Source organism: Protobothrops mucrosquamatus, unplaced genomic scaffold, assembly GCF_001527695.2.
Source record: "Protobothrops mucrosquamatus isolate PMUCROS unplaced genomic scaffold, P.Mucros_1.0 scaffold76, whole genome shotgun sequence".
NCBI classification, from domain to species: Eukaryota; Metazoa; Chordata; class Lepidosauria; order Squamata; family Viperidae; genus Protobothrops; species Protobothrops mucrosquamatus.
The window spans coordinates 1,190,469-1,202,940 of NW_015386453.1; the positions used below are offsets into that span (position 1 = coordinate 1,190,469).

Sequence of the window (12,472 nt, forward strand, 5' to 3'; positions counted from 1 at the left end):
TCCTCGAAGTTGAAACGGTGTCCAGTTTCTGCCATATGTGTCCACAGTTGGGAGTACTGCTCACCCCTTCTTATCGCCAATCTATGTTCTTGGATTCTAGTTCCCAATCTTTTTGAAGTCTCCCCAATATAATTATTAGAACAGTCCTTGCAATTAACCCTGTAGATGATCGATGATTTCTCCATATTGGGGAGAGGGTGTATATACACACACACACACACGAGAGAGAGAGAGAGAGAGAGAGAGAGAGAGAGAGAGAGAGAGAGAGAGAGAGAGAATATTGAGCATCTCTTGCTGCAAAAGAAGAACATGATTTAATCTACAGTACTCCTAAATTGAATTCTTAACATCTTCATTAAAAGAGAAGTGAACACATAAGCAAGAGACTACTGAAGCTAACATGAATCAAAATAGTTAAGGCAAAAATAAATGGATAAATAATTTGGTGTTGTATGAGATAGTTCCTATATTTGTGTTCAGATCCTATAGCACAGAAACATTTTGCTTGTGTCAGCCTTTCCCAATCTGGTAACTTCCCAACCAGTGTGAATTGAGAAGTATGTTACTGGCCAGATATTTGAGGTTCCTGAAACATTGACTCTGGTTTGGGTAAAAAAATAATCAAATTATACTATAGATATGTAGCAATTATAAACATCACTTAGAATTAGAAAGAGAGCTAAAGAGAGGATGCAAGATACAGATGGATATTGTTACGTTTTGTTCACAAGACAACTGAATCTAAATTCTCATCATGACCTTTAACTGGCTGAAATAGAGCATCATAGGGGAACAACTTTTGAACCAAGGTACCTCAAACAGGCTAACTTACATTGCAAACCTGACTTTTAGGGAATGAAATTTGGGGAAATTCTGGCTGCTTCAGTGCTACTGGCTGCTGCTGAGAATGATCTTCATTTCCAATATTGTGTGAATGTTGTATTCCCAGCTAGTCTCGATCTCTTGCTCCTTCCCCCCACCCAGCAGCAGCTACTTACCTGCCTCCTAGAAATAGAAGGAAAGAAGCTTTCCGATGCTCTTTACAAGATTCCCACAAGGAAACTCAATGGGGAAGCCAGTTGGAAATTGGAAGTTGCTCCTGCTCCCACTACTTCCCCCCCCCAATCATTCTGTTTCTCTGTTTATATAAGGAAATATCTCAGAAATAATGATCCAACAGGATCCAATATATTTCTAGTAATGTATCAGCATTCAATCTAGCACAATAGTCAAGCCTGTTATATATCCTAATTATGAGGTTACACCCTTGATAGTAAATGCATGATTGGTAATTGGCCTTTCTCTCTTACACACTAGCCTCCAGGATTGTACGAAACCAGGTTGAATTGCGATTGTATGAGAAGATGGATGGGCGGACGCACAACCTTATGTGGACCTGGATGAATCGCAACGCCTACGTTGATGATTTAATTCAGATACTTGATGACTTGCAACTATACCGGGCACGTGATATCATTGTTTCAGGTGATTCCTTCCTGCCTCCTTCAGCTTAGATGAAGTTGGTAGCTCTGGAGGGATTAAAATGATCTGCCCAAGTAATTTTTTGAGTTGGATTTCATAGAGCCAGTTTGGCCTAGTGCAGGGGTAGGCAACCTTGGCTCTTTTATGACTCGTGGACTTCAACTCCCAGAATTCCTGAGCCAGCATGGCTGGCTCAGGAATTCTGGGAGTTGAAGTCCACAAGTCATAAAAGAGCCAAGGTTGCCTACCCCTGGCCTAGTGGTTTATTTTATTTTTTATTTTATTTTATTTATCAATCAAAATTGTATGCCACCCATCACTCCAAGGTGACTGTAGGCAGCTTGTGTTTAAGGCACCAGACTAGAAAGCAGGAGACCCTGAGTTCAAGTCCCGCCTTAGCCATGAAAGCCAGCTAGGTGACCTTGAGCCAGTTGCTCTCAGCCCAACTCACCTCACAGAATTGTTGTGGGGAAAATAGGAGGAGGAAGATATGTTGGAGATGTTTGCTGCCTTTACTTGTTTGAAAAAATAATAAAGGTGAGATACAAATAAATAAAATGTTCTCAAATCTTCTCTTTTCTCACCTCTCCTCCCCCAAGAATGAATGATCTTAATCCCAGAATCTGCAGTGGCAGTTGTGGATTTTTTTATCTATCATAATGCGGTTGGATATATTTCACTTATTATCTTCAGGGAGCTTAGCCTTTTCTAGTAGCTGTTCAGAATCTCTCTTAAACGTATGTAGGTAGAGGCACTGAGCTGTATGTATTATTTTTTATACTGCATTAAATGATAAATCGCACATCTCCATTTCATGAATTATTACGGTATATTCCACTTGCAGTTCATGATTGATAGCATTTTAAATAAAAAATGAGGTTTTTTTCCACCAAAAAAAATATACATTAAAAACAACTTTTAAACTGCAAAACAAGTAAAGGCTAGCAATGAAATACTCTGTGAAATGTCAGAATATCTCAATTCAGAATTAAAAATTGTATCAGTAACTTTTTTTAAAAAAAGTTTTCAAGCTACTGATAAATATGTTGTAAATACCTGCATATCCTTTTAGATATTCCATAGATTGTTTTCCAACAAAAGAAATCTCTGCTTTGTGTTTCCACTGACCTATCTAGTTTTTTGATTCTTGCCTCAAGCATATTTGAATAAAGAGGCTTGGATAAAACTCATATAGGTGAGTCTGGATGGCTTTTCAGTTGTATTGCACTTCCAGTTGATGATGTCATATGTTCATTGTACATGCTGGATGTCCATATAAACTTCGAATCTAGAATGCTTCTTATTACTTTCTTCACAGATAAACAGTACCACAGAATGTTTTCAGGAATGACAATAGACTTAAACCTGTTCTGACACAAGTAGCTTATATTTTATGAACCCCAAACTGCTTGTTAATTCTATCTTATGCTATTTTCACATAACCTATTGTTTTCCAGAACCGTTGGGCTAAAGTTCTAAGTTGGTCTTAAAATATAAACTTCTGCACACATTTGCATTTGCACAAACTTTTGTGTGCAGCATTTTTAAGTTATGGTGCCAGTCTGTTGAAATAAGCAGGTCAGTAGAGAAAAGGAAGCCATTTAACATTTCTGTACATAACATCTCCAGCTTTCCAGATATAGAAATACAGATTCTTAGCCAAAGATAACAAGGAAGCTAAAGCAGCAAATGTTCATGGCCTTTTGGGCTGCTTTCCTCTATTGGTCCAAGTAACTCTACTGTTCATCCTGACTGTGGCCAATCCTCTAGTATAGAATCTTCTAACTGGCTGTAGCAGGGATTCAGCTTTCTGTAGGCGACTGGATCCTTAGGAGTGATAACTTCTATCTATTAGTTCTAGTGTGTTTAACCAAATTATTTGTTGCAAGTGTCATTATAAAAAGAAGAGCAGCTAGTTTGCATGATTGCTAAACCGTGGTTTAATTAATTGTTGGTTAAGCAACTAATCATTGGGCTTGGATAATATTCTAAGGTATGACACATAGTTTATAAAGCATAATAGTTGGATACAGAACCACAGTAACCAAAGATGTGCATGAACTAATATTTCATTCTTTTTTTCTCCATTCTTCTTCTTACAGGACGTCTGTTGCCATATTCCCAGAAGCCCAGTCCACTGACTTCTCAAAAGCCATCTATTTCTCCTAAACCCCCACCTGCCCCAGATCCAGGTGGCAGAGGCAGCTGCAAGATCATTACAACAATGTGGGAGCCCCACCCAAAACCCTCCCCACCTGAACCAGGTACAAGCGGCATGTTTGCCATTGATCCTAGAATGTGTGGGACAAAAATTTAACTTGTTTTCCTGTCCAGTGGGGCTGTTCAGGGACAACTTTCTTCAGATAATTTGAAGCGTAAAATGTTTTCCATTTCATGAAACCCTCATTTCATAAAACTCAAAAGCATTTGGGCTTGGGACAATGGAATGGATTGAGTTTCACCTACTCATAGACTCCTCTGCTGGGCTGCAGGTATTCTAAACACTGTTTATGTAGTGCAGAAATTGGCACTGGTCACAGAATTCAACTTCCTAAGAATTGCTCTAGGTTGCTTTAAAAATTTGAAGATGTGCCCGCTAAAATTTCAGAGTACATGAGAAGAAAGTGGAACAAGAATCTAGCACAGTGATGGCGAACCTTTTAGAGACTGAGTGCCCAAACTGCAACCCAAAACCCACTTATGCATCATCGAGTGCCGGGTGGGTGTGGCCCATTGGGTGGGCATCGCTGCGGTGGTAACGGCAGACTGGGTAGGACTAAAAAGTTCAATCAATCAATTCCAACTTTGCGAGATCTTTTTTTCCCCGCGAGAAGTTGAAATTGACTGATTGATTGAACCTTTTTTTTTTTGCACATGGTGGCGGAGGCCTAAAGCGAAAAGGTTTTATAAAACCCAGCTGAAGGCCTAGGACTGGGGCGACGGTGCGCGTGCCCACAGAGAGGGCTCTGAGTGCCGCCTCTGGCACCCGTGCCATAGGTTCGCCACAACTGATCTAGCATATAGAAATCTGTTAACATCCGAATAACTGGATTCTAATTTGCTTTCACAGTTTATGGATGATGGCAGGTCTAATCTCAAACAATTAGTCAAAGGCTTTTTAGAAAGTTAATCTACACCAATACCAATTTTATTACACATTGGTGGAGCAGGAAGTTCCTCTTTGTTATTTTTGAACATGTCAATTTCATGAGATGATTCCAAATTCTTGTATTAGACAGAAAATAATTGTACTTTTAAAATAGTCTTCCCCCCCAGGGATCTTGAGGAGGATCTGTTCCTCCTAAATAAGTTATTTTAATCCTTTTGATCATTCTTCTTGTCCTTTTCTGTGATTTTTCTTATTGATTTTTCTGTGATTCTTCTTCAGTGGTGTTCTCTTTTTGCAGTTATGAAAAGTAACTGAAAGGAGAGTGGGTGTATATGTTGAGGTTTTATGACTAAGGGATTGATAATGCAAATATAGATCTGAAAGATTTCATAAGGCCAGCAATTCTCATTCCTCTCCCCATCTACAATTCTTGTCACAGAAACAACTATAACAATGCAGTTTTCATCTGGAGGGTGGTCTCAGAAAGGATGATGAGGCCAAGCATGCATTTTTACTTTCTACTTTAAGCTTTAGCAAAAGTGAAAATGTAAAATTTTCCTCACTTTTTCAGCTTTACTTCTCCTGGCATTGTAGCTAACTGGTTTGGCACATTTAGCATTTTTATTGGAAAATCATGGTAAAACTATTTTTATAAAGTATCTTATGAAGCAGGAAGGTTGGTAGAATAGAACAGCTCAACTTTTAGAGCACGTACTAAAAAAGAACTCTTGCAACCAGTTTTATAGAACAGCAACTCTGGACAATATCAGAGTATCTCAGATGACCATAGCCAACTCCCTGTTCCTGCTCTAGGTTGTACTCTGATTGATGCCCTACATCAGTGGTGGCGAACCTATGGCACGGGTGCCAGAGGCGGCACTCAGAGCCGCCTCTGGCACCCGCGCACCGTCGCGGCACTCTGGCACCCGCGCACCGTCGCCCCAATCCTAGGCCTTCAGCTGAGTTTTATAAAACCTTTTCACTTTAGGCCTCCGCCACCATGTGCAAAAAAAAAGAAGGTTCAATCAGTCAATTTCAACTTCTCGCGGGAAAAAAAGATCTCGCAAAGTTGGAATTGATTGATTGAACTTTTTAGTCCTACCCAGTCTGCCGTTACCACCTCAGCGATACCCACCCAATGGGCCACGCCCACCCAATGGGCCACACCCACCCGGCACTCGATGATGCATAAGTGGGTTTTGGGTTGCAGTTTGGGCACTCAGTCTCTAAAAGGTTCGCCATCACTGCCCTACGTCTCTGAGAGAATAACTATTCCTCCTCCTCCCCCCCGTGCCCAAACAGATTTTATATGAGGTTTTATTGTTGTAGTTCAGGTTTACACTGCATAAAATGTTTAATAGCTTCCATTCTTGAGTGAATCTGAAATGTAAGTATATTTACTTTTGATTATATTTGCTTAGGTTGAATGTATGTATTTAAATTTTCTGGTTGTTTTTTTTTCATTTTCACGTTTACTCTTTTGAATTGCCTTGAGTGATTTTTTTTTTAAATGTATACTCTAAAAAGCCTAATAAGGTTTTATACTTTCCAACCCACCAGAATATTGGAAAGAAATTATGTAAAAGTATTTGGGACTCTTATTGGTCAGCAGAGTAACACAGAATAGAATGGGACCAAATTTTGTGTGGTGGTAGAAACTGGTTAAGAACAAGGGAGTTTAAAAATGGGCAGATTAGTCGCTGTAGAGAAATAGAAATCTAGAATAAAAAAAAATCATAAGTCATCCGTAGAAGAAAGGCAAATGAGAAACAGCCCAGAGGCTACCGACTGCTCCTTTGTTAATCCCTGCTCTTCCTGCTTCTGAGGTTTTTTTTTTATCCTGGGTGGAGTTGCTATTAATGGGTTTACAAGAATTCCAAAAGCTACGCTCCATATGTTTTTCCTATCTTTATTTTTGTACTTGAAATTGCCTTCCACCTATGTTCTCAACTATCTACCAAGCTTTTATAACTCATCTTGTCCATTTAAGCTACTCCTGGTGCAAGAGCAGTGTGCCAGGAGGGAACATAAGCTCACCCATACCAGAACTCTTTGGAGACATTTTCATAGTTTGTTCATTTCGTGTCTATTTTTTCCAAATAAGTGGCTGTTAATAAGTTTCTCTTTTTCAATGATTTGCTTGTTGCTATGGTTGTAGGTTATGTTTTAAAATGTTGATACATTTTCTTAAGAGTTTATAATCTACATTTTTAAATGGAAATAAGAACAAATCCATGAGCTTCTCACTGGTGAGATAATAAGGCAAAGGTTATGTAGAAGTTTTGAACTTTGACATGGGGAAAATTTTATTGCTATTTGTTTAACCTGACAGATCATAACTCTTCTCAAATATTTAGATTGAATTTGTTCAATCTGGAGAGCTTTACACTAGCTGTGTAATAATCATGTACTTTTCAACTTTGTTATTTACATTATCAAATGTGGAGTGGGTGAACAAGGTAATTCTTTGCCTTGTTCCCAAGTTTTGGAATGCACTTCCTGGTAGCTGTATTTATTCATTTGTTCATTTGTTCTCTTGTTTATGGGCCACTCCAATAAACCAACTCTCAGCAGTATAGAACTCCCCAAATCCTTAATTTGGCTTAAAATAGTACATAATAGTCAAAAACAAAATCATGGACTATAAACAATTATGTGCTCCATCAAACTTTCACATTCCAAAAACACAACTACAATGGTTGCTAATTCAGAGGAACTGTCATAATGACCTTAAGGCTTGATAGAATAGTTTGTTTTTCACCATCTTTCAGAAGATCCTGAACAACAGGAGGGAGGGGACCGTCTGAATGTCTGAGAGAGGAAAACTATTTCAGAGGAGGTTATAGCAAATAAAAAGTATGTTCCATGACCCCCTCTAGGTGGTGTCTCAAATTAAGTGGCCAACATAAGGCACCTGCTGTACTGTCTCTTAAAGGCAGGCTAGTGAGAAATTTGTCCCATAGATATCCAAGCCTTGAATCATGCAAAGCTTTAAAATTAATCTTGAATTGCACCTGGAAACCAGTGCAGCTCTCAAAATAGAGATATATGGACTCCTCAAAGTGTTCCCATAAGTACTTGAGCCTTGCAACTTTACAATCTGTCTTTTACAAAGGAGTAAAGACTAGGGTTACACAATGGTCTAGATTCAAATGAGGAAAAGTGATTCAGAGCATTCAGGTGCTCTCACATGGTATCTGTTGGTGCCTCCTCAGAGAATCTGCAGGAAAATACATCTCTGATTTAAGGAGATTTTGATAGGTGTGACAAATGAGCCCCCATATTTTCCAAGTCACTTTTTTTGGGGGGGGGGAAATCTGGAACATTGCATAGCCCCAGGAGCAATCTCCCTTTCTGTCAGGTCTTTAGTATTTGAGATACTTGAATTTTAATTGCTAAAATTAACTGGCCTTTAATTGTTTTATATCATTTGGGATTTGGTATTGACTGGATTCCTAAACTTCCCTAAATAAATTGCAAATTGAAATAATAGGTTAATAAATAAAACAGTATCTTCTTGCCTAGAAGACTACTTTATTTTATTACACAGCAATTGTAATTTTCAAAATATGTGTGGTGAAAAATTGCTAATGTACATTTTTGAATTATCACTTTTTGTTTGCTATTACTGTGTCTTTCAACTTCCCGCCCATCTCATGCACATTTTAAGTAGAAGCCCGATTACCCGGTTCTGTCTTTAAAAGACAATGTAGGAAGACTCTGCCTATGATTCATTTTTTTTACTCATCGTGGAGAGAGCCTTTGTAAAAGTTAAGGAATTTGTCAAATCATTTCTGGAAAGTTTAGGCTTCCTAGTAATAAAATTGTTTTTCCAATAATCCACATAAGCGATACAGTGCTTCTGGGGAAGCTGAATTTCACATAAATTGAGGTATTTCCCACCTTCCCTGCTGTTTTTTAAAGTGTATATAGAAGTGATTGCTTGAAATCCTGAGGGGGGGGAAACTATTTCACTGGGGGGAATGAATATGCTTAATCCCCTCCCTCTTCCTCCTCTTTCCTGGAAGTGAAGAAGTTGAAAAAAAAATGATAAATGAGACAAGGATGGTACCAGGTCCCAAAGTACCACATGTACTTTGTGGTTTGGTTCTTCTGGGGCTTGTAATCTGAATGCCTCTGGAAGGTCTTTGGTTAGGAAAAGCTGTTCTCTCCCACAAGATGGAGTCAGATGGATTTAATGCAATGAGAGATGTGTCTGGCCCATAAGTAGGAAGTATAACCCTCCTTGCCAGAAGTAAAAAAAAAAACCCTGATCCTTCATCAAGTTTATTTGGTTTGGTATTAATAGGGTCAGTGAGAAGAGGGAGGGAGAGAGAGAGAGAAAGAGAGAAATCACTCTGGTGATATTTAAGATGGTTAATTAATAACAGGAGGAAATTGTTTTGCTGGCTTCCTTATTAGAAGCTCCTAGGTACAGCAAGCTCCTAATGACCAGAACTGTGCTCTGCAGTGCAGAATATTAAAGCCTGCAGTGCAGAATATTTTAGCCTACAACTAAAATTTGTCACCAAGAAAATCGGCTTGGGATCTTGAATAAACTTTGCGTGCTTGCCTCCCTCCTCTCCCAAATTTTATTTCTGTTATTTGTGGAAAGCCATAAAAAAATAGTCAAAGGAGCCACTGAGGTCCCTGAAAATGTCATATGCACAACCAGTGTAAAGATGCTTATGCAGTTTCATCTGCTTTGAAACTTGGTTTGGCAGCCTTTATCCTTTCAAATGAAAGTGAGAACTTGATGACTACTTATTACTACTTCTGTTACTTCCTTCTAGAACATCTGTCTTAGGATAGAGACAACCAATTTCAAAAGGATGCCTAATGCAACATTCATTACTAGAACTAAATGCTCATAAGTTTCTTGGAATACACTGTTTCCTGTATATAATTCTTAATGACACACTAATGTGGTGCCTCCCCTTCCTCTTTCATGTATGACTTTTCAGTTTATTTCCATACGTATTCTTGTTTCAACGAAACAGTCACTGCTCAAAGAGGTGGGTGGGCTATGAACACTAGGGCTATTTTGAATCTTGTCTGCAACTGAATTCCCATTTATTTCTTGGGCAAACAGATCACTCCAATCCTCTGCTCCCTTTGAGAGACTCCACTCAGAGTAGCCGTTTCAGCAGTGCAGCCTCCAGCAGCCTGCCATCGCCTCCGACACACAGTGACACACAGGTATGGACTGCATTCTGCTTGGTTGATACACTATTCAGTGGGATGTAGTCAGAAGAGCTAATGGTCAGTAGAAGAGAAACTACGGTGCGGGGAAAAGTCGGTGGAACTTTAATGCTTGTTTGTTTGTTATGGCAATACAGATGTTTAGGATTTCCTGGGAGCTATAATGATTTGTTCTGTGTTTATTTTATAACAAACTTATTTTTTGTCTAATTGTGCATAGCAGACATAATCTGTATCTTTCAGGGATATTCAAGACATATGTGACTACCTTTTCTTCTTCAGTCATATATTTTTTGGTATCTTTTAAGTAACAGTCCTTATTGTTTTTTTGAGGTTGCTTACAGCTCTGCTTTAAATCCTTAACCCCCTCCCTTCTCTTGTCCTTTTGCATTCTGCACTGATGCTGGTACTTAATTTCTCTTTACTGCCGCAGTTTTGCCATTGCTGAAGTTACTTCTCTTCGGTTTTAACTGCATGAAGATCCATGTCCATTGTTTTATCAAAGTTCTTCTGTTGTTAACATCAATATTTTCCCCTTTCTTCTAGTTGCCTAATATGCTGCTTTCTTCCTGTGTAGGTAGTCCATGGTAAACAGTGGTAATTGAGACTGGAATTTGCATCGTTAAGTCATGTGGTCATAAAGCACAACATCACATGCCTGTATCACTTAGCGACAGCAGTCCCGGCCCTTCCCATTGCCATTGTTAAGCAAGAGTCACAGGTTATCAAACATTCCCAGGCAGCTCACATACCGGCAGGCAAATGAGGGTTGCTGTTGAGTAAGGGAAGATGCACAAGGGTGAGGGTGCATTGTTGACCCTGCGGTGCAAACACAGCAGAGCCAGGGATGGGTTCTGTCGGGTGGGGAAAAGTGCGAGCAACTTAGCATAGTGACTTATAACCTTCCCTCCTGGCTTCTCCATTGACTTTGCTTGTGAGAAACCATCAGGGAAGATCACAAATAGCTATCATATGATCATGGGATGCTTCAACCATTGTAATTGCATGGTGGTTGCCAAGCATCCAGATCATGTGACCATAGGGATGCTGGGATGGCCAGAATTTCCAGGACCGGTTGTAAGTATATTTGTTCAGTGCTAGCGTAACTTTGAATGATTGCATAACGAATAGTTGTTAAACAAGGTCTACCTATACCGTACTCTCTTAATCCCATTCATTTCTAATTTTCTAATTCTTCTAACATGTACAGTACATGTACTGATTCAAGCAATGAATCAGCAAACACCTAGAGGCAAACAAAGTCATTACCAAAAGCCAGATCATGCCAGACAAATCTTATTGCATTCTTTGACCAACTGACAAAATTAGTGGACCAGAGGAATGCTGTGGATATAATTTACTTGGACTTCAGTAAGGCATTTGATAAAGTAGACCACAACCTACTACTTGATAAGATAGAAAAATGTGGGTTAGACAGCATCACCAACAGATGGATTTGTAGCTGGCTGACCGGCCGTACTTAGCGTATGGTCCTCAATGGAACTGCATCTACATGGAGGGAAGTGTATAGTGGGGTGCCCCAGTGCTCTTCAACATCTTCATCAATGATTTAGATGAGGGGAATAGATGGGGAACTCATCAAATTTGCAGATGACACTAAGCTGGCAGGAATAGCCAACACTCCAGAAGATAGGTTTAAGATACAGAAGGATCTTGACAGACTTGAACATTGGACGCTATCTAACAAAATAAAATTCAGTGGTGAAAAAAGTAAGATTCTACATTTATGCAAGAAAAACCAAATGCACAGGTACATAGTATAGGTGGTACCTTGCTCAATAGTAGTAACTGTGAGAGGGATCTGGGAGTCACAATCACTTAAATATGAGCCAGCAGTGTGCTGCAACTGCCAAAAAAGCCAACACAGTGCTAGGCTGCATTAACAGAGGGATAGAATCAAGATCACGTGAAGTATTAATACCACTTTATAATGCCTTGGTAAGGCCACATTTGGAATACTGCATCCAGTTTTGGTCACCACGATGTAAAAAAAATGTTGAGACTCTAGAAAGAGTACAGAGAAGAGCAACAAAGATGATTAGGGGACTGGACACTAAAACATATAAGGAACGGTTGCTGGAATTGGGTATATCTACCGGGGTGGCTCAGGAATTCTGGGAGTTGAAGTTCACGAATCATAAAAGAGCCAAGGTTGCCTACCCCTGGCTAGTCTAATGAAGAGAAGGATGAGGGGTGACATGATAGCAGTGTTCCAATATCTCAGGGGCTGCCACAAAGAAGAGGGTGTCAAGCTATTCTCCAAAGCGCCTGAAGGCAGGACAAGAAACAACAGATGGAAACTAACCAAAAGAGAAGCAACCTAGAACTAAGGAGAAATTTCCTGGCAGCTAGAACAATTAATCAATGGAACAACCTGCCTCCAGAAGTGGTGAATGCTCCAACACTGGAAGTTTTTAAGAAGAGACTGGACAGCCATTTGTCTGAAATGGTATAGGGTTTCATGCCTGAGCAGGGGGTTGGACTAGATGACCTCCAAGGTCCCTTCCAACTACTACTACTACTACTACTACTACTACTACTACTACTACTACTACTTCTTCTTATTATTATTATTATTATTATTATTATTATTATTATTATTACTACTACTACTACTACCACTACCACTACCACTACCACTACTACTACTACTACTAC

General features: G+C 39.4%; 1 protein-coding gene across 2 annotated transcripts in view; it reads left to right on the forward strand.

Moving 5' to 3' along the window:
- Positions 1–12,472, forward strand: part of IRAK1 (interleukin 1 receptor associated kinase 1) — a 28,303-nt gene that overhangs the window by 2,999 nt on the left and 12,832 nt on the right. For both annotated transcript variants that reach the window (XM_015812243.1, XM_015812242.1), the window contains exons 2-4: positions 1,318–1,485; positions 3,585–3,746; positions 9,684–9,790. In XM_015812243.1, the coding sequence (XP_015667729.1) occupies positions 1,318–1,485; positions 3,585–3,746; positions 9,684–9,790 (437 nt within the window). The remainder of the gene's footprint in view (positions 1–1,317; positions 1,486–3,584; positions 3,747–9,683; positions 9,791–12,472) is intronic.